The 21,790-nt window shown below is 44.9% G+C and overlaps 2 protein-coding genes across 4 annotated transcripts in view; one reads left to right on the top strand and one right to left on the bottom strand.

The window, feature by feature from the left end:
• Window positions 1-1,261: 1,261 nt before the first annotated feature.
• On the bottom strand, window positions 1,262-3,286 carry hsdl1 (hydroxysteroid dehydrogenase like 1). The gene is made up of 4 exons (XM_027001673.2): window positions 2,864-3,286; window positions 2,232-2,677; window positions 1,929-2,141; window positions 1,262-1,831 (listed from the first exon to the last, which is right to left on the bottom strand). Exons 1-4 carry the CDS (start codon window positions 3,081-3,083, stop codon window positions 1,760-1,762), a joined length of 951 nt encoding a protein of 316 aa, XP_026857474.1. The 5' UTR covers window positions 3,084-3,286; the 3' UTR covers window positions 1,262-1,759.
• Window positions 3,287-3,486: 200 nt separating this feature from the next.
• The window catches only part of tbc1d32 (TBC1 domain family, member 32), a 30,213-nt gene continuing 11,909 nt past the window's right edge, over window positions 3,487-21,790 (top strand). The window contains exons 1-27 of one of the 3 annotated variants that reach the window (XM_027001684.2): window positions 3,487-3,728; window positions 4,217-4,415; window positions 4,499-4,660; window positions 4,795-4,972; window positions 5,238-5,312; window positions 5,541-5,666; window positions 6,028-6,106; window positions 6,220-6,323; window positions 6,428-6,489; window positions 6,620-6,755; window positions 6,870-6,929; window positions 7,124-7,226; window positions 8,637-8,774; window positions 8,935-9,024; window positions 9,668-9,810; window positions 10,190-10,317; window positions 10,595-10,796; window positions 12,207-12,286; window positions 12,426-12,564; window positions 12,878-12,965; window positions 13,350-13,468; window positions 13,838-13,957; window positions 14,331-14,419; window positions 17,320-17,442; window positions 17,726-17,834; window positions 18,246-18,339; window positions 20,800-20,925. In XM_027001684.2, the coding sequence (XP_026857485.2) occupies window positions 4,261-4,415; window positions 4,499-4,660; window positions 4,795-4,972; window positions 5,238-5,312; window positions 5,541-5,666; window positions 6,028-6,106; window positions 6,220-6,323; window positions 6,428-6,489; window positions 6,620-6,755; window positions 6,870-6,929; window positions 7,124-7,226; window positions 8,637-8,774; window positions 8,935-9,024; window positions 9,668-9,810; window positions 10,190-10,317; window positions 10,595-10,796; window positions 12,207-12,286; window positions 12,426-12,564; window positions 12,878-12,965; window positions 13,350-13,468; window positions 13,838-13,957; window positions 14,331-14,419; window positions 17,320-17,442; window positions 17,726-17,834; window positions 18,246-18,339; window positions 20,800-20,925 (3,028 nt within the window). In that variant the 5' untranslated portion in view covers window positions 3,487-3,728; window positions 4,217-4,260. Of the gene's footprint in view, window positions 3,729-4,171; window positions 4,416-4,498; window positions 4,661-4,794; window positions 4,973-5,237; window positions 5,313-5,540; window positions 5,667-6,027; window positions 6,107-6,219; window positions 6,324-6,427; window positions 6,490-6,619; window positions 6,756-6,869; window positions 6,930-7,123; window positions 7,227-8,636; window positions 8,775-8,934; window positions 9,025-9,667; window positions 9,811-10,189; window positions 10,318-10,594; window positions 10,797-12,206; window positions 12,287-12,425; window positions 12,565-12,877; window positions 12,966-13,349; window positions 13,469-13,837; window positions 13,958-14,330; window positions 14,420-17,319; window positions 17,443-17,725; window positions 17,835-18,245; window positions 18,340-20,799; window positions 20,926-21,790 lie in introns of all 3 variants that reach the window. The other 2 variants (XM_027001682.2, XM_027001681.2) reach the window with 2 other exon arrangements.

The raw sequence follows: 21,790 nt of genomic DNA, 5'->3' as shown, positions 1-21,790 counted from the left end.
ACAGAAGGAGAGACAGGTCTGGGCACTCCGTACAGACGGGACAGACACAAAGCCCAAGAAGCCTAAGCCGAGGATGTTCTGACCCTTTCTCTCCTCACTGAGGAGGCTCCAGCTAAACCAAAACATCACTACACTATTCTCCCACTATCACAGAGACATTAACCTCAGTGGGTGCATGTCATCACACTTACGCAAGACATTCTAGCTGTTTCTGTAATGTCTAAATAGACTGAGATTTTATTTATTTACATTTTGACTTCACATTTTGAGTTTAGGGGGTTATTGGGGAGACTAGTCATGCTCTAACATGCTCTTGGTAAGTTTATAAACATAGATTATTCTCAGTAAAGGTTCTGACATGATCTGAACAGCCAAAGATGCTCTATAGGATTAAGATCTGCGGAATGTGAAGGCCAGGCAAACAAGGGAAACCTGCTGTCATGTTCCTAGGTCCAGTCCATGATTATATGACCCTTGTAGCATGGTGCATTGTCCTGCTGAAAGTGTCCTTCTGCAGTAGGGTAAAGAGCTGCCAAGAAGGGATGAACTTGGTCGGCCTACCGTCCAAACATCCATCCTCAGGTATCAGAGGACCCAGGGTGTGCCACAGAAACCTTCCCCACACCATTACTCCATATCCACCAGCCTGAACTGTTGACACCTGACAGAAAGGCTCATCTATTAATGCTGCTTGCGCCAAATTCTGACCCTCCCATCAGCATGATGCAACAGAAATCTGGATTCATCTGACCAGGTGATGTTTTTCCACTGCTCAGTGATCTAATTTTTATGCTCTTTTGCCCACTGGGCAAAGTATTGTCTTTCTGTTTGCCTTAGACAGCAATGGCACTCGAATTGGCCATCTGTTGTTATAGCCCATCTGTACTAAGGAATGATGAGCTGTGTGTTCGGACATGTTAGCTGGAGCACCAATGTTGTATTTGGTTGCAGTTTACTTGACTGTGCAGCATCTATTTGTCAGAAAAACTCTTGACATCCTCCTCTGTCTCCTTTCTTCAATGAGTTGTTTATGTCCACAGGATCCCCTTTCACTGGATGTTCAATATACTCTCAAAGCTGTTGGATGAGAAAACCCCACAAGGTTGATAATTTTTTAAATACTGGCCCGGCTTGTCTAGCATTGATGACCATGTCTTGTTTGAAGTTCCTCAGTTCGCTCAATCTTCCCATTCTAATGTGGATTCAAACTGAAACTGATCCACAGAAAACTTGCAACATTCCATAAATAAGAAATGCGCAATTACATAAAACACAGCTTTTTATTGGTATTTTCAAGTCAGAGTAATGACCTATAAACTGGAATAAGCAACCAACATAAATAAATTATTACATTAAAAAAGAAGGAAAACAATCACAGCAGTATAACAGCAGAATATAAAACACCAAGCACACTGATGTACGTATATTGGTTTGCATTCTAACAATTTCAATCAACGTCATAACAGTCCAACAATAGAGCTTTCAAATACTTCGACTGGACGAACTATCAGTTATAGTAAGGGCTACTATGAAGGTTGGCTGTAGTATATTGTTGAGGAAATGCAGAAGTGTTGTTTTCCATTTTTAACACAGACAACATGACGATCACTTTCCATATTAGCATTCTATGAATCACTGCACCATGATAAACTTAGATATTGGTTCACCAAACATCAGCAGCTATTTTTCAAAAGGTCTTGCATAACACTGATTCTAATCCCTGGCTCAGGGTACTTGTGTAGGGACTGAGGTACTCCATTTATGCTGTCCTGGACATCACACGAGATCCGAGCACCCATATCCACTCTGGCATGCACTGCACGAGTCGTAACTGGTGGGAACATGACACAGATGAACATATTTTGAACATATTTAGCAACATATTTAGAACCATTTCCATCTAAAATTAAAGAATTAAAGGCTTCTACCTGTATGGTATGAGGCCAGTAGCCGGTAGTTCTATGAGAGATGCCGAGCGTGGACAAAGCATGCCTTGCATACACCTGCGGCTGTGGAACCAGCCAGCCAGCATTGGCCGCGTCGTTATGAGGGGCAACTCTGAAAGGGACCAAACTCTGCACAAAGACTCCCTGATGACCATACTCATAGTGCAGAGCACGACTGAAGTGGTCAAGGAAAGCCTGGTGGGTGGGGGAGAGACAGCAATACAGAAATAAATTAATTGTCAGTTGACAGTACACTACAGCACAACGTAGATGATGAGTTCTGACCGTGGACGCAGAGAGAGCAGCCTTCCTGTGTGTGGGCCTGAAGCATCCTCCTGAAGAAATGTTAATGATGGCTCCCCTTCGCCTCTCGGCCATACCAGCCAGTGCCAGGTGTGTAATCATAGTGGCTGCAGCTATGCTGGTGTTGATAATGTCCCACACCTTGCTCTCAGACAGGTCAAGAAAATCTTGAGGAATGTCCAGAGAGGAGTCCAGACAGTTTATTACAAATCCTATGTCTTTGTCTCTAATGACCTCTTTAATGGATTTACACACTGCAGGACCGTGGCTGAAGTCTGCTTCGAGCGGAATGGCCTCCACTCCATGCGTCTCGGAAATGGACTTGACAGCGCCACTTACACTGCTGACGTCGGCGCTGATGAGGATGACGGACACACCATTCTTAGCCAGTTCCTCAGCATAGGCTTTAGCTATGATCTCTGATGCACCTGTATGAAAGCAAACAAAACCTGGGTGGGTGGGTGTGTGGGTGTGTGTGTGTGTGTGTGTGTGTGTGTGTGTGTATCGTGAGATGCAGTTCCACATGAAAAGATGCAAATTGCCCTCTGAGCAAATTTATTGTGATCATCCAATGTTATCCAACAAGCTCAGTCGAATGCTGAATGTGAACTTACCACTAATTATAGCCCACTGACCATATCGGTGGACCAGATCTCTAGGATAAACCAGACGCGGGATAAAGTGAAGTCTTATCAAACTGTAACAGTCCCGCATCAATATAACAGCTTTGCTTGCTGTGTAGAATGCACCCACTAATGCGAGGGTTTCTACATAACAATTGCATGACCTGGCAATTTCTCTATACAATAGCTGGAAGCTGTCAACAGCGGCCATGACTTGAAAGGTTAGCAGTCTACTAGTCAGCCACCTATCTAGCTAGATGTCACGAACCGTACGTAGAAAGGATGACAGGTAATGATCCGTTAGGTACAAGTTGGCTACTTTCTTTCAGGAAGAACGTAACCTTTAATGCTTTATCCGACTGCTTCAGACTGCATCAGTAGCCTTTCTCGTCACACCTTTGACAGCCTCAACCCAAACACAGAATCCGGAAGAAGAATTGGTCCTACAAAGCCACGTGACGCCATTTCGCAATTCCGTTAAAGTGACAGCTTTTTATATATATATATATATATATATATATATATATATATTTGCAACATCGTGGATTCTCATGCTCGTTAGTATATATACAGACACATACATATTTAAATATAGAGCACCATGATATGATTCTTTTATGAGTTATTTCTTTTCCACATGCGCTGTAATGACATTATAATTTGCTAGCGACTACTGTACACTTCGCTGGTGTCCGCTGTGAGCGTGTTGTCTCCATAGAGACGCTTGATGTCTGCCAGCTGTCCGTTGCCCACCAGTTGAGTCGAATAGCTTATCCAACAGCAGCTAAGCGCAAATCTTTTGTGCGCTCGGAATGACGAGTTCTGGCTGTTTATGAAAGGCATGCCATTTCGTCAGGTAACGTCGTGATAAGCATGCCTTTTTTAGAACAAGCTAGCTAGCTGGATTAGAAAGCATGCAGGCGTATCTTGTAAATTAACCTTGCTAATTTAGCTAACGGTTAGCTACCTAACGCTATCTTACTTAGCTTAGGTTAGCCGGTCTGGGAAAGGAGTGCATTATTAAATGCGACTAGCAAGCTAGTACCTGAATTACACTGAGCTAGATAGCCCTCTAAACAAACAGATGGCAAATAGTGTGTCAAACTTGGCTTTGGGGGAGGTTTACACTTGAAGCTCACGCTATAAAGACAAGGTTATCTAACCTAGGTGATTCTTGTCAGTTGCATGATAGCTAAATGTACCTTTAGGCTAACTAGCCATGGCCTAAATTTAAAGTTGTTAAGGAGTAAGTAACGCTACTATACTGATATGAATGTATTGATGTGGTCACTTCTACAGAACTGATACATCGCTTGGGAATGAATACCGTGTCTGTGTGCACAGGGAACACTTGGCGGAGAGGAGTTCATCACACCTCCTGCAGAGCGATGTCTCAGTTTTCGGTAGAAGACGAGGCTGAGGTACAGTCCCTGCTGCGGCAGCTTCTCAGGAGCGTTAAAGAACGAATCTCCGGGGCGCCGTCTGTGGAATGTGCAGAGGAAATCTTGCTTCACCTGGAAGAGACCGACAAGAACTTCCACAAGTGAGTCACATGCGACCTTTATCGTGACCCTAGAGCTTGTCTGTAGTAAAGCCGAATTTCCTTTCTTTGCTGTTGCATGTTAGTTATGAGTTTGTCAAGTACCTGCGGCACTATGTGGAGAGCACCCTGGGAGCAGTTATTGAAGAGGAGACAGAGAGCTGTGCCACAGGGGACGGTCATGCCATTGGCTCGGCTCAGGATACACTGGTCCATGTTGTCACGAGAAGAACCAGGGAATCTGCACAGTATGTCACATACTCTTACTCTCTCTCACTCTGTCTTTCTCTCTCCCTCTCTTAACTCCTTCCATCCTTTTGATTGCTTCAGATTTTTTTACCTATATGGACATAGATACAGTAGGTGTATTGTTGTTTAACAGATATAAACAGATGATGCAGGCTTTAAAGCAAACGATGATGGTGATTGTGGAATCACTGCTCAATAAATTTGAGGAGGACCAGCTGAAGAAAGAGGAAATGAACCAAAAAAGCCCACATGAGCAGTTTAGTAGCCACTACACAGACAACTGCTCAGACAGTGACTCCTCCTTTAATCAGGTGATGAGTGATACACACTTTTCCCTTTAAACATTTAAACACATACCAGACCTTATGTGGCTGTGAAATGAGCTGAAATGCATTGAAGCTACAGAACTTAAATGACTGGATTACAAAGGAGTTAATTAATTATCAAGGATTTTGCATTGCTGGTATAAATAGAGACAGTAGTGTTGCTTATGTCCTCCATTTTCTATTTCATGGTGACAGTTGTAATCACTAAAATAAGAATGTAATCACTAATACATATGTTCCATTTATGAAGCAGAGTTATGCATTCATCAGACAGGAGCAACTACAGGTCATTTCTGAGAAGCTTGACCCGAGCAGGCCAAAAGAGGCAAGTGCTCGTTATTTTTGCACTTGTCAAGCTAATTGTTTTCAATGCTGTTTCCTCCCTTAACAAGCTTTACAGTGAGGCAGATCGTTGATCAGTGCTTAGCAATGGCAGTAAACTGAGCTGTGTGTGTGTGTGTGTGTTTGTGTTTGTGTTTGTGTTTGTGTGTGTGTGTGTGTGTGTGTGTGTGTGTGTGTGTGTGTGTGTGTGTGTGTGTGTGTCTCCTGGCAGGTACGCTGGGAAGCCTTGCAGTTGTTGTGCTGTGCTCCTCCCTCTGATGTGCTGAGCTGTGAGAACTGGAGTGGTCTGCACAGAAACCTCTCTGCTGCCCTCTCTGACCCTGATCCTGACCTCAGTGTAAGAACCAGTGTCTGCTTTCAATAAACTCTGACTGTAAACCTTCAGTACTGCATCAGACAAACAGTGATCGTTCAGGCCTACATTAGACAAATGTGGTGCTGTTGTCAGTGCTAGGAATCCACCAAATGTGAGAGAAATTCGTTTAAATTTTACCATAGGAAGATTTAGGTCTCTGAGAACCCCTGCCGCAGTTTCTATGTGAAAATATCTGTTAGCCTGTTGTTTGAAAGTGTTTTGTCACATTGTAATAGTGCGAAACTGCCACAATTCTCACCTCTTACAGTGCTGGCTTCCACTGTTTAGTTTTTTTGGGCTTTATTTATTTATTTTTCTTCACTTTTTCACTGTATATTTGCAGGATAAGGTTTTGCGCTTCTTTGCAAAAACATTTTCTTCCTCTCCACTAAATGTGACAAGGGAAATGTACACTAGCTTGGGTAATCCATTTATTTATTCATGTATATTTTTTTTAGATTTCTTTGTGGTGGATTCTTTAAGGAGACGTTTAAATATGCCCATTTAAATGTGCACTTTCTATTTCCTCCTTCAGTGAAAAGTTTGGAGAGTGACTTTTTACATCACAAGCTGGGTTTTCCTGCCGATTCATCGGGGCTGGATGTGAATAGACCGTATATAGCTCGCCTGCTTAAGCAGGTGTACGCCATCTCCCCAGCATTTCACTGCTCACTGGGTCTGAGCTTATATATGGCCATATTGAATGGACCCTGGACCTAATCATTAATGCCTTGTCCTCACAGATGAGACTGATGAACGACTTTCAGAAGGAAGTGACGACGTTTTGGATACGTCATCCTGAAAAGTGAGCTTTGGCCCCACCCTGCTATCCCGTGAACCACAAGCCCAGGCGCAGAGTTGCTAAACACCCACATCTCCCCCCCAGAACCTTCCCCGCTGCAGTGATTCCTCATATATTGTGATGTTTTCTGTAGGTACATGGAGGAAATCATAGAGAGTACCTTGGGCCTGCTCTCTGTCCGACCTGAACATGGCTCAGTGAAATCTCTGGAGCCTGTCCACTTGCTGTCTCTGCTGGACATCCAAGCCACTTGGTTCAAGAAGTGGATGGTGAGTGCACATGGCACGAGACTGCTGTAAACACACACTCAGACACAGAAGGTACTCTACTAAAGCGGGTGGCACACGGCTGCCCTGACATAATGCTGTAACTGCTCCCCTCAGCACGGCTACTACAGCAGAACTGTTGTCCTGAGGCTGCTTGAGAGGAAATACAAGTCCATGGTAAGTTCCTGAACATGCCATCCATATCTGCCTCATTAAAATGTGGAGGCCAGTGTCAAAATATTATTAACAAACAAAAATGAAAATATTATTTGAGTGGATCTTGGAAGGCACCTCCTGAGACTTGTGTAGATTATTACTGCGACACCACCGACTAGAGAAGCTCAAGAATCTTGCTGTTCTTTCTCTTTTAGATTGTTGCAGCTGTTCAGCAGTGCATTTATTATTATGAGTCATGTGACCCTGGTAGAGAGGACACCCTGGAGATCACTCAGGCCATGGAGCATCAACAGATTGGTATGACTATCCTTATTACTTATGTGCAAACCTAAAGATACCAGTTATTCACCCGAACCTTTTTTTAAAAATTCTTTTTTTTTTTAGGCACGGATTTAGCCTAGTCTTTGACTAAATAAATTGCAGTGCCATGGTGAATTATACCATTATAAGTACAGACAAATAGAGCGAGAGATATGTAGAGATGCGTACTTATGGATTGAGGACTGATATATGGATGCAATTCCCAAGGCTCTTTCTCTCTCTCTCCTCGTCCTTGTATGCCGCCATGTTTTTGTGTGCCTCCCCCACGTTCCCATTCACTCCGAACAAGCAGTCTGGCTGCAGAGACGTGCGTATCGGCCGCCTTGGCATTTGGTCCGATATGCTTGCCGTTACTGTGTGTTCTTCCACAGACCAGTGCCTGTCAGGTGCCTGTGGAAAGATAACTCCTGATAACTCCAGCGGTCATGGCAGTTCACACAGGCCTGCCACATGCTCTGTTTTGGATTTGCGTTTCAGTTGTTCCCTGTGATTCCAACCCTATTGCACACAAAAACAAACAAAACATGAGTTTGGGGTTAAAATCGCTTCTAGCAACTTAGTTGCTGGCTTGTATCATGCTGCAACTCCTGACTTGGAGCCTGTCTCACAAAGCAAGATTTAGGGCATAGCCAGCTTACTTTATACATACTGTGACTCAGAATTTTGTCTCAAGACAATGGACCACTTTTTTACCAGACTACATCGCCAGGCAACTGTTTTTCTATATTTTGATTTTACACTGCTAGAGTCAGTGTGAGGTTAGTCTCGGTTGCGTTTGGTAGGATTTCAGAAGCTGAATTTTAGTCAGAAACCCTGGCTGAGTTGAGCAGGTAGCAAGAGAAGCAGAAACAGCTGCAAATAAGAGTGAAACTACTCTTCTCTACACCACGTCCACACGCACATCAGTCTCTTAAGGACGTGCTAAATGCAGTGAGACCGTTCTCTAAAGGGGAAGCACAGGTTAAAGAGTCATAGCTGGGTTAAGGGTTGCATGCAGTCATTCTGACACATGACTCGCACTTCCTGCAGCTTGTCAGCAGTGGTGTTGACCTTGGAGTTGTACTCTGCAAGGTGGACTGGTGCTTTATTACATCCGTTTAACTAGGCCACTAAACCATTCTAAAAATCTATGTATTTAATATAGGTTTTAAAAATCCCCATAAAGTAGCTCAAGTTAATATCTTAACAGCTGAAAATAGTTTTATGTATTATGTGTAACAATGTGTTACAATTTGTTTTGCTAACGATAAAAAAAATAAAATAATAAAAAATAAATTACATTTTTCAGAATAGATGAGGAAGGTTTTTGCGTGGTTTTGCTTCAGGGAAGTGTTGACAGGAGGGAGGAGGTTGAATTGGGCTCTGCGCTGTGTTCTGTGCCCTCAGGTCCTGCTCAGAGAAACTGTTACAGTGCTAAGGAGCTGGAGTACACGCACTTCGTTCACTCAGTTTGCCTGCTCGGGAGGCTGCTCATGTACACTAATGGGAGAAAGCTGTTCCCCATTAAAGTGAGGAAGAGGAGAGGTCAGTCTGGTGTGCAAAGGGGGCCATTACCTGCCTCAGCAAATACCAGATTTGTATTGATTTATTTTAGCTTTAGTAGAAACTTGCATCAGTGCGTTTGGATTAGTCAGACGTGATGAATGGTCAAATGACTGAGTAATTTTTTCACTGTCTGTTCCAGATCCTGTAACTTTGACCAACTTGGTGGTTATCCTAATTAGTATCATGTACCAGCGCCCAAACACGTCATATGCAGTTTCTGCTCACACAGGTGGGTCCTACTGCTTCACAACTTTCTGTGAAATTCTGTGGAAACTCTGGAAACTCTGTGGTGTACTTTAACACATCCCCGCCTGGTTGAGATGAAGGATTAACTCTGGGGGGTTGTGGGGGAGCTGGGAAGGAGATCCCTTTTTCTTTTTGTTTTTTTTGTTTGTTTGGTTTTTTTTAAACCCTTTATCTGGCTCGGAGGACAACCCTCTATGCAGACGAATAGTTCTATTCCTGAAAACGCCTAGTTGGCTTCTTCCCCTGTCAGATGCAAACATTTCTCGGATCTGTGAGGAGGTCCCACCCATTCTATGACCCATTACATTGGCATTGCTCACAGTCTTCCTTGGTATCAATCAGTACTGCCCTTTGGATCAGACTACTTCCTCTTGGCATGTTCTCAGCAAACCCACAATGCACTGCAAATGATATTAATCCTACATTCTGCTAATGTTTAATTTTGCAGAATTGGTAACACCTTTGGTAGATTGGGCAAAACTGGGCCAAAAAACATTGACTACTGAGAGCTTGCTTGGGCATCTCCATATTTTGGCATATGTATGCTCTCACAGATAACGTTTTGTGTGTGTGTGTCTGTGTTTGTGTGCGTGTGTGCGAGCACACTTTTATGCATGCATGTGTAGACTCACTCTCACCCGCTGTGCTGGTGATGGAGGTCCTGCGGCAGCTATGTGAGCGCACAGGCTGTGCGGTGGAGTGCATCTACCAGGTCCCCGTGGTGGAGGCACTGCTGGTGCCCATCCTTGCCCTGCTCCGAGGCAAGCCGGTCAGCAGCCAGCCATAACTCCCTCACCTTCCGTCTCGCTTGGTTTTTGTGTCTAGACGATCGCGTTGACTCAGCTACGCCGACCCTGTTCCCTTGAGCGCACACCAGGGTCGTGCTCAGAGTTTTACATCGCACATCTTCTGTAGCTTTCTGATCCTTTCTGCCCTGCTTTAGTTCTAGCATGGAGTTGCACTGCAGAAGTTGCCAACCGTAACACTTAATATTTAAACTTCCCTTTAAATATTAATACCCAGACAAAACACACACGCAGCCAAGGACTATCCACTTCTCGCATGCCATATTCGTAGCTGTCGGATTTTATTCCACAAGCACTGTGAGCTTCGCTTAAAGCCTTTTTCAATTTGTTTCTGTGTCACAGGTGAAATTAAAATGCCCAGAAAGCGGCCTGACTCATATAGCAGACACGCTGGCGAGAATCGCCACCACCGAGTGTGGCTTAGCCCTGTTCCTCTACGAGAGGAAGCTCATCTCTGCCGAGGGTGAAGGGTAAGCAAATGTAATTTAGCTCTCGGGGTTGTGTTCGAATGCTTCTGTCTGGAGATGACTGCCTACTTAGCACCTTCACAGCTCTTGTTCCCACACCCGTCCAAAGATGCGTCATGGCGTTCCGGCACTCCGTACACTTTTGCAGGGAGCGGACCCCGTCGAGAACACAACCAGGGAGCGTTTTCATTTCAACTGCAGCTCTGATCAGACTCCTCATGGATTTTAACTGGGGATGTAACGACTTTCACTGTTGTGCTTCTTCCCTCGCCGTGCACAGCATGACCGCAGCCCACATAATCGTGCGGTTTGCTCAGGCGCTGCTGGCCAAGGAGTTGCCCGCGTGCGCGGAGCTGGAGGACTCGGCCGCCGTGAAGGGCGCCTTCATTTTTGTGTGCCGCCAGATGTACAACACCGGCGCGGGCCTGCAGGTGCTCGGCCCCTACGGCTTGCACGAGTGCATAGCCCAGGCCTGGAGGAAGGTAACTTCATTACTGCCGGCGCCACCAACACCTGGCTGTGGCGTGGGCAGTGCCTTTTTAAAATGCACACTCGAATTCAACAACATCCACTCACACACTCTCAAGAAACCTGGAATAAAGTCATTAGGAAGAACGCAGTACCTGAGATTGGAAATGGCACTTGATATGGTCACTGTTAGGAGCGCATTAGAATGCGTGCGTTTTGAAATGCGGTCATAGACTATTGTTCTGATGAAGATCTTTCTTGGTTTTGACATTCATTTGTATTAAGGCCAAAACTCCAGCTGTCATGCATAAAGACACATCTATTACTTTCTGTGGACAAGTAGTCAAATCATACTTTTGTTCCAATAACTAAACTTTAAAGGAAAAGTTACACAGGACACATTTACATTTACAGCATTTAGCAGACGCTCTTATCCAGAGCGACTTACAAAAGTGATTTGTCATTTACTCATAGAATATATCCAAGTACAGTATAGTAGGTTAGAATTAAACATACCAATGAGCTGAATACTGTAGAATACAGGGATGAATGCTGATACCTAGAAGTGCAAAATACATAAGATCTATCTTAAACAATGATTAGCACTTATTGTTTATAGCACTAGAGTTTGTTAAAAAACAAACAATGCCCTACAATAAGTACTAAATTAGTCAGTCAATAATGGAGCAGTTGTCAGTTGTACTTTAAATATTCTGCCAATAGATGGGTCTTCAGTCTGCGTTTGAAGATTGCAAGGGACTCTGCTGTCCGGACAGCAAGCGGGAGTTCATTCCACCATCTTGGAGCCAGGACAGAAAATAGTCTCAATGCAGTTACACTCAACCATTTCATATTAGGTTCACATCCATTTTTATTAAAAAAAACCCCAAACACACTAACCCTTGCATGTTGAAACTGATGAATTCAGATAAAGCAGAACTGATGACAGACTGTCCAGCTCCTTAAACTTGACCCACAGACGGGTGTGGTCACAGGAATTTCCTCAATAATCTGTAATTCTGTATATCTTGTAGATAAGTGGCAGTTTGGCAATGAAGACATGATAACAGCATATCTACAACATTGATCAGGACAGACAAACAATGAAGTGGTGTAGGACTGAGTTTGATGAGTAATCCAAGCCACTGAAATGAGATGACAAAGAAATCATTGTGTTTGAATCTACTTGTGGTTCGTAAAGGCATTGTCTGGCTTTGCTTTTCATTCGGTCTGGGTCCAGAGCTGTATTGTTTTCCTAAACAAAATAGCCTAAGCGTTTGAATAAGCCCTGAGTGTGTAAGGGGCTGGCGTGACCGTCAGACACAGCTGTGTGGAGCTCCTGCGCCTCGATTCTCTAGCAATAACGAGATAGGCCAAGCTACTGTTGCTGCTCTCCTGCTCACTCTGAGGCCTCTTCCCAACAGACAAGCTCACTGTCCGAGAGAGTTCCCACCCCTGTCCCCGGAGCTCCCGTACCGGTGTCCCCCCAGGAGCTCCCAAGCACGTGAGTCATCCTCCCCCGTCTCCATGTATGTCTCATATGCACACGCCCGTCTCGTCTCCACCATGCCTGTTTCCTCACCACATCTGTCTTCATCACGCTGAGAAGTCCTGAACCCTCACTACTCTCTTGACCCGTGCAGTGTGATCTGGGAGGAGGTGCTCTTGGACAATCTGCTGAACTTTGCAGCCACTCCCAAGGGATTGCTGCTCCTCCAGCAAACGGGGGCCATCCAAGAATGCGTCACCTACATGTTCTCCAGGTTCACACAAAAGCTTCAGGTATGGAGCCGGTCAGGACAGCTTTATCAGTGCAGCTGAAGCAGCAACTGCATCAGTCCATATGAACTATTAAACTAACTTCCCTTTTAAATGAGTCTTTACAATTTAATAAGTGTTTAATGAGTACTTCTGGGGTCACGGATGCCTTTTTTATATATATACATATATATATAATATAAAATGAAGATGAAATAATAATACTCTTCTCCAGTGCTGGCTCATTAAGCCAACCAGTAGCCTGAAGCTTGGTACAAGACACTAGCCACTTGTCATCTGGTAATATTACTCTACATTTCGCTTTTCGTTTCCTCAGGTGAGCAGTTGTGAGAAGTTTGGCTACGGTGTAATGGTGACTCAGGTTGCAGCTACGGCCCCTGGCATAATGGCCCTGCGTAGCTCTGGTAAGCCAGCCGCTGGAAGAGAGCATTCATTTTGGCTTGAGTCTCTCCTCTGTCAGCACCTCTGTCAAAACAAAACAAAACAAAACCCTTTTATCCAAACCGTTTGAAATGGCTTTTCTGTGTACTACAACAAAGACCGTAGACCTCACCAGCCAGACTGGGGTACTGCATGTACAGTTTCCAACCCCTTCATCTCTAATAGCCCCTCCCCCCCCAACCCCCTTCCCTATTCACTCTTGCTGCTGTTCGCATGTGATTAAACGGTAGCGCGCATGTCACGTCACGTGTCGGAGACAGCAGCCAGTAGAGTCTGCAGACGGAGCAGTGATGGAAGCTTAGCTCTGTGTGTGTGTGGGGAAGGCTGACCTGCGAGTGACCCTGCAGGGTTCATCCAGGCTATGGTGGTGGAGCTGTGGTCAGTCCTGGAGTGCGGCAGGGAGGACGTGAGGGTTGTCCATCCCAAGTCCACGCCAATGGACCCTGTTGACAAGAGCTGTGTGAAGGTGCCACCTTTTGTCCCTTTCCCATGTTGTACCAGTTAATGATGTTTCCAAGATTTTTGGAAGTTTTTACTTGGAAGTTTTCTTATCTTTTACATCTTGGTTTTTAACAGGATACATTTACTGTTAAGGACAGAATTATGTCAATTCAGATTGACCCAAATTTGTGCAGGAGTGAATCTTTGCAAATGCTGGAAATACATAAATAAAACTGCTTTAATTCCATGGTTTAAATAAATAAAACGAACAAACCAAAGTACCTCGTATTTGCATGATCATTTTGCATGATCATTATACTTTGTGTGTGTGTGTGTGTGTGTGTGTGTGTGTGTGTGTGTGTGTGTGTGTGTGTGTGTGTGTGTGTGTTTGCAGTCCTTCCTCACACTGGTGAACCTGCTGTCCTCTGCGCATGCTGTGTGGGAGCTGCTGTGCCACCAGGTGCTCCCGAACAAGTCAGAGTACAGCCTCCGAGAAATGCCTACCTCCGTTATCGTGAGTTGCCCAGGAATGGGTCCACAATGCAAAACCACATGTGTAAGAGGCGTTAGCCTTACGTAGGGCCTCCCGTCTGCCAGTAGGGAATGATTACTGCGCAGTTACCGCGCAGTGACTTATGCAGTGACATTCTCCTTCATCAGTTCTGGTTGGCTTTTTTCTTCGGCTTCTCAAAAATAACCAGGCAGTTATCACAACTGTAGGTTAACGTGTAGCCATGGGAGGGCAGGCTTTGACTAAAGATGAGTGGTCAACACCTGAAAGATTCTTCATCACCCTCAGCTGCCTCACTTTGTTCAAATGGTCAGATTTAAAAAAAAAATTTTAAAGGTTGTTTTTAAAAAAAAATTCACCTCATTGTCTCCCTCAGGACGTGATGGACCGCCTTGTTGTGATTAACTCGGATGCAAAAATACACTCCCTGTTCAACTATGAGCAGTCACACACATTCGGTCTGAGGTAAGATCGATAGTTCTCTCTTCACCACTTCTCCCCTCGATAAATAGGATAAAAGAGTACAAAAGAACGACGTCACCTTTTAGGGCTCTCATATCTGTTTAGGCCTCTTTGCTTCATTCATTCTCCTTCCCCTCAGATCAATGGCTGACCGATTCGCCCTTTGTTGCATGTGCTATAACTATGCCCATCCATTTATAAATGGACAGGAAAAATCTGCTCATCATTTTGGAGTAGCTGCTGCAGGCAGGGCCGACATAACTGCTACAGAGCTTACTTATGTTAATTAGAAACATGTCTGTCTGTTTTTTACAAGGGGGCTGCACCACAGGCCTCCGCTTATTACTTCAGAAACATGCGTGTCTATGGGGAGTAAAATGTTGCAGCAACAAACCCAAGCTTGATTGATTTTTTTTATCCCCCCAGCCTCCCCCCCCTGGACACAGTAGATCGTTTGGAGGGGTGGGGCGGTTGAGGCATGGAGGCACACAGTATGTAATCTGCCCATGCAGATCTTCGTAGGTGCTATCGGCCTGTTCCAGGCTCGCCTCCTGCCAGACCTGGACACTCTCCAGCCCAGTGGGTGGCATCCAGACAGCCCTCTCTGCACGCGTGCTGCTTTTGCTAAACACCTCTGGTCATGAGCCCCGTGGCCTTGCCGTGTTAATGTGAAACGAGCGCCATTTGGTTCCGGGAGGTGCATTCCATCACCGGGTGGGATGCCCGTGTTTGCATGAGACAAAGGTGCGCGTGTCGTGCTGAGATAACGCTTCAGCGTCGGAGCGTCCCCCGTTCCCTGATCCTTCATCTGTGGCACGCTGGTATTCGGACTACCTCCTGCCTGCTATTGCTTCCGAGCGTCCCAGCTGCAACGTTAAGCCCTCCACACAGTCTACGTGTGGGCCTGCTCAGACCGGCTGGAGCTTTGCAGGCCAGGTCTTGATCCTCTGCCGCGCACTCCTGATAGGTTCACTCTGACGGTTCCACTGGCTCAGCCTTACCTCATTTCAGCGGTGCTGAGGTCATTCGTGGTGACAGACACGCTGGCTTTAGCAATATGAGTGCTTAGAGGTGCCAGTGAATGATGCCTGGACCCTTAGGCTATAACAAGTCCGGCCCCTTGTGCTGACTGGAGTATAATGTGCTGTGCAGAGCAGCACATTATGTCTGCAAACCTCAGTTAACACACAACGTAATGAAACCGTTACAGAATTGTAGATCAACCCTGTCGCTTATGGGCCTTTGCGGTAATCCAAATCATCAGAATATGAAAAATGAATAAGCCTGTGCCCGGGGCAGCTCAGGCCTGGTAAAGCACTCCCAGTGGTTGGATCCCTCCCAGCGTGTCTGAGTGACTGAATGTGCCGTCACGGTGGAGGAGCCGTGATCTGAATCAGCCTCTCAGACATTCATCACCCTCTGTGACAGATCCAGCGGCCCTCCTGAACCCCAGCGCGCCCCTGTAATATTCCCCTGAAGCGAGCGTGCTTGAAAGCAGAGTGATATCTGTAGAGTTTGTCCTCTTCAAGCTTACTGAAACTCCCAGAATAAGATGATAGGCAGGTTAAAGGGAAAAAAAACGAAACCGCAGCTCTCCCAATGAATCTCGAAGAGGCGTGTAGATTCACGTCTTGTTAGTGGCCGTCAGGAGACGGCGTCTGGGCCGATCGGTGGCAGCCCACGCTGAGGATGATCGTGGCTGCAGGGATGCTCAGGTTGCTTTTAAACTTCAAAGATAAAAATAAAAAAAGAATGTTTGCAGCTTTATATTACATTATTTAAACTTTGTTGGCTTGAGGAAGGATTACGATCATGGGTTAAGCTAGATTTTTCTTTAAAGGAAACAAAAAACAAAAGAAATAATGGGGGGAAAAAAGGCTACTGACACGTTTCCATTGCTGAAATTTGTAACCGGTGAATAGGACATTCGAGAAGAAAGAAAACCAGCAAGTTCTTGTGTTCAAATGTACGAAATGTCAGCCTTCAGTCAGTGCTCTTGACTGTGATCAGCTTTAACTCCGCAGGTGGTTTCACTGGGAGCTATTGGAAGGATGAAGAGGCTGTGTTCAAAGGGCCTTGATTCAGTCTCCCATGCAAACCCACCATCATTTCCCTGATATGAAAAGTGAATTGCTGGGTCTTCTCCAGTGCTTCCTTGAGTGCGTTGTCATGTGTTAATGCCACAGCAGAATCGGACCAATGCTGTTTAAATGGCAGATTGCTCATCCGCTTCTTAATAAGGCTTGAATTTGATCAAGACTGTTAAAAGCAGGTCTCTGCCCCAAACTCATCAACAGGTCTAGTGTGGTGCTCACGGTGCCCTTCTAGCCGTCCTGGGTGTGTAGAGGGGGTTACCCTGGAGCTTCTGCTCGATCAGCGATAGCGAGTGCCGTCAATCCAATCCACTAGTGAGAGGGGAAAAAGTGTTTCCTCGTAATCACACCCATCTTCCTCAGAGCTGTTCTATTATCGGTGAAATGGTGTCCACCGATACCAAAGGTCCTCAACACGGGTCCAGGCTTTTATGATTTATTGCCTTCACAGCACACTAACATGTACGTTCATGCTTCAGTTGGAAGCTCACAACTCAACAGTATGTATTGTACTTGAGCTAACCGCTGCTTACAGGCCATTGATGTCAAGCACTGTGCACAGAGCAGAAACCAAGGCCAGTTTTCATGTGGACAGTGACTAGACCAGTGCCCTGATTATTTCCTCACATGCTTCTTTGGAGTTTTAGTATTAACCTAATTGGAACTTTGAATTTTACATGTGCAGTAATGACAGTTAACATATATTATAACCCCCAAGTGGTATGTTGGTCATTTTTCTATCTTTTTTTTTTTTTTTTTTTTTAAATTTCCTTTGATGCCAGTATATCTTCTGCCCCTGTTCTAACTCAGGCTGCTGAGCGTTATGTGCTGTAGTCTGGACTCCCTCCTGCTCCTGGAATCTCAGTATAAGCTCTCGGATATCCTTCTCCAGAGCCAGGAGGACAACGCCATCGAGTCCTCCTCTGGGGACAGGTATGCAGAGCTCAGTCCTCCCCCGAACCTCCGCCCTGGCATGGCACGCTGCGATGATGTCAGCTAAAAGCCAGTATCACCCACTGCCCACAGTAATAGAATTAAATATGAGTGCTGATTAAAAGATAAGAGGATAAGTAAAATGTGCACATACTGCTGTTTTAGAGAGGGGTGTGAGAGCTAGCGGGTTTGGAAATAAGGCGTTTGTAAAAAAAATAATTTTAGGCAACATTTATGCTTAAGTATTATTGTTATTATTTTAATATTGGTGCCTGTTGCTCAGAGGGTTCATCATAGATGGCCTATCTGTGGAGAGGCACCACCTCCTGGTCCGGATGAGCGTGACGGGTGGCCCCTCTGAAAGGAGCCTTCCTCCCAGATCCCTGCAGAAGGTCACAGCTCCTCTCCTGCACTCACAGTTGCCTGCGGTGTCTCAGCAGCACAGCGTGAAGCACGGCGTGGAGCATGGCGTCACACACCTGTTCAGCAGCGCTACAGCACTGCACACTTCAGCACACCTGATTTAGCATGACTGATTAAACTAATCAGCTGTTTATCAAGCCCTTAATGAGTGGGATAAGATGTTGGGGTAGTGACCGTGTTAAACCAAGCAGGCTTATAAAGCCTCCTGGGACTCTCGTCCCGCTCTTCCTTATATATTGCTACCTAGCATCTTTTTTTTTTTTCACTTTTTCTGTATATTCACATTGTTCCAACAAACAGATTTTATGTTTGATGGTTTTCTCCATCACAGTGACTTTTGTGACTAATGCTTTAAGGAATATAAGGGCTCTTCCTCTCAGGGGGATGATCCGTACCCTTGGCCGATGTTCTCCACCTATCCACTGCCCTCCTGCTATGTCCTGGATGCAGCAAAGACACACCACACTAAACAAGGTAAGAGGCTGCTCTTAAACCACAGAGGCCCAGATGCAATAAGAAGCACGCGAGACCCGCAGCAGAGGTGCAGCTAGATCAAGATTTTGCCCAGTGGATCATAATCTACCACTCAATTTGCTCGACTGAATCGCAGAGGCACTATTACAGTCCCATCCAGAACACCAGCGAGAAATGGAGGCATGAGCAAGATTTTCATCTATAGCGCCGAATACATTAGGACACAGCCGCCGTGCAGAAACCCACGATGGATGTGTAACCTCCCCCCTCTGCCTGTCTGTAATCATATACTCTGAGTAATCGTGACTCAGGGTTCAGGCATAGTGCCATATTTATTGGCTTAAGAACATAAAAATGAAATTGTCGGGATCATGAAAAGGCTTAGAGTATGGCTGTCAACTCCAGTTCCGCAAGGTCTGAACCACTGTCTAAACGTTTGGTTTACCATAAAGAGACCTATTTTCTGTCTATCCAGTTGGTAATTTACTCGCTTGCATTAATGCATTGAACAAATTGTATAAGGGGTATTGTTTACAAATATAATCCACATACAAACAAACATTACGTTTCAATTTATGTATATTGATACACACTTTATTTTTTTTTTCAGGAGCAGACCTTGTTTTTTTCTCCCGCTCACAATATACAAAAAAAAAATGGAAGTGGCCAGCAGAGACGACAACATCATAGAATATTCGACCCTGACAGTTCTAATCCTAGCGAAAGATAAACGTTAACCACAATAACAATTATTATAACAATAACAAGTATTATTATCTCTATACTAGACACAATATTTTAACAGATTTCATGCACAATAAGCCCACCTCTGCGGCAGGGGCAATAGTCTCATCCTGCGGTAGTGGAAACCGTGTAACGGACATAATCTCCACTGTCCTCGAGACTCTTGTCAGTGCAACGGAAAGAGCCGACTGGGGAAGGGCCGTGGCGCTGGCCAGTGCATGCCAGATGCCAACAAGTGCGGGAGACCCAGGTGTTTTGTAAAGCCAGGAATGCTGGGGCTCCTCTGCGTTCATGGCTCTGTGTCACCTTGAATTGCATTAAATAATGACAGCATAATGCGACTCGGCCATAGATGGGATTTTATTATCTCGCTGTCAGGCATGTGAGAGTAAGTCTCTCTGGTGAAATGTTTCCACTTTCAGCCGACGGCCTCTTCGACACCGGCCGTGTGAAGACAAAGTAACTGTGTCTCCTCCTCGGTGTAAAAAGGACCCGCCACTTTTCGCTCGGTTCATGTTGGTAAATGCAGGTTGTTCGTTTGCATAACCCCCTCCCCTAATTTTGCACTTCAACAGTGCATCTTCTTAAAACGACTGCACGTGCAAAAAGGCTCCTGCGCACCTTTGATCAATCGGCATGCAAAGCGCAGTAGCTGACGCAAAACTCTTTGTAAGTCTGTCCCAAGTTCTTAAACACTATGTCAAAATACTTTAGTTGCTCACTGCTTTTGTAGTTCATGGTTCAGTACTGCATGTAGTTCGGTACTGTGCCACAGAGACCACCTCTTTTGTTTAATTTCCAGGCAAATTGGCCGTTAAATAGTTCTTCATTTTTCTGGATGAGGAAAAAAGCAAGAAATGTACTAACATAATATTTTACAACAGCCTCCACACTAAGTATGATATCATATCATATCTAGCAGTATTGAATTTGTCCGCTTTTTACTCTCTGTGACTGATGCGATTGTGGTTTATCGTGTGGTCCACGACTCTGACTGCTTGAACATGTCTGACTACTCGAGCAGACAGTCTTCATTCCTGTAAAAACAATCTAATTGACTGGTGATTTCCAGCTTATACTTTCCTAACATCTGATTCTCTGTTGCTGTCCCCTGTGTATCTGATTGTTTGTTTGTTTCTTCTTTTTCTTTCTTGCCAATATCTCAATTTCCCTCTAACCTCTCCTAAACCCACCGTTTTACATAAAGCAGCAAGTGAAGCGTGTCACATCAGAGCCGGTATAAATAGGGCCCAAACCAGGATTTCCATGGATTCTTTCTGTCTCTGTGCCTGTGAGAGACTCCCACCTCTCCTTCCACCTACCCCCCCCCCTTCACTTTCAAGGCAGTGAATCTTTATTTAAAAGTGACAGCTGCCTGCATGCTACATAACCAATGACCTGTGACTCCCCGACTGCAAGGTTCTCCTTCTTCTAGCTGAGTTGTGCACATGAGCATGAACCCCACTCGTTCAGTTAATGACACTGATGTATTCAGGTCAGTCTCGCAGGGCCGTCTCGTTCGGCGTGAACAAAGAGCATGACATTTCTTGTCATTTCAAAGGTCAGGCTTGACCTTCCTGTCAGCCCGCCACAGGTTTTACTTCCTATACTAACGGGTCAATCCATAAATATGTGTGAAATGCATAAAGGCAGTAATCAGTGTGCTTATTTGCTACTACCGTTGTTTTTTGTTTTTGTTTTCTTGCACCCCGGTAGACTCCGAGCTTTGTGCTTTCCTGACGTCATCTAAAGATGTGGAAAGAGACAAAACCTGGATGGACAGCTGCAGGAGACACTATTTCAACGTGATGACTTCAAAGTCCAGCATTCTCACAGGAAATGGTACAGACTTAATACTCTGTGTTAAGAGTACGGAATTGCTCAGATCAGACTTCAAAATCTCATAACTAACATGTTCCTCCCTCTCATACATTCAAGTTGTGTTCAGACATAATGGTAAGCATCAGCTCAATGCCCTAAATGTAAATGTAATACATGCCTGCTCAGCGACTAATGACCAGTCTAGCATCTTTGAGCTATGATATTTGTGCTGGTCAGTCCACAGTTGATATAAAGAGAGGAGAGGTTCTTGGTAAGGGCCTGGGCCTAGAATCCTAGAAAATCATTTCAGAATATTCTGTCAGACCTGCTTTACTATACTAATATTGCTATCTATGTAGTACCATAAATATTGATGAGCCAATGTATGTTTCAAGATCGTTGAGTGTCTTGATTTCTCGATTCTTTAGTGTATTTTAAGTTCAGTGACCATAAGGAGGTCTGTTCTTCCTCCTGCAGACTGTAAAAAAGCATATCGGTGTCACACCTTTCCACTTACGTGGTACTATAAAAACTTATCACTGCTTATATTATGACAGATAGCACTTTCTTGTCATTTTCAAGACTTGTACTGCACGGTCAATTTTTCAGTGGATGAAAATAAAGGTCCGTGAGCAGAGGGTTTTTAAAGAGAACAGCTTCCAAAAGTGCCTCATCACTTTGGCAGCTGCAGTGCAACGCAGTCTGTTTTTTCTTATCCTTAGTGGTTGCGCCTCCGATCCGGCCTGTAATGTGGGTGCGGCCTTAAAAACACTTTAAACGCTCCTCCACACGAGGTCATGCGCACGGTCCCTGTTGGTTTCCGCTCACGCCTTCACGGTTTATAAGCCTCGTAATGTCCTCGTGCTGTTCACAGGTGATGACGCCT

This window comes from Electrophorus electricus, chromosome 3, assembly GCF_013358815.1.
Source record: "Electrophorus electricus isolate fEleEle1 chromosome 3, fEleEle1.pri, whole genome shotgun sequence".
Taxonomy (NCBI): domain Eukaryota; kingdom Metazoa; phylum Chordata; class Actinopteri; order Gymnotiformes; family Gymnotidae; genus Electrophorus; species Electrophorus electricus.
Note: the sequence above shows the minus strand (reverse complement) of the source record. Positions and strands in the feature narration are given on the sequence as shown.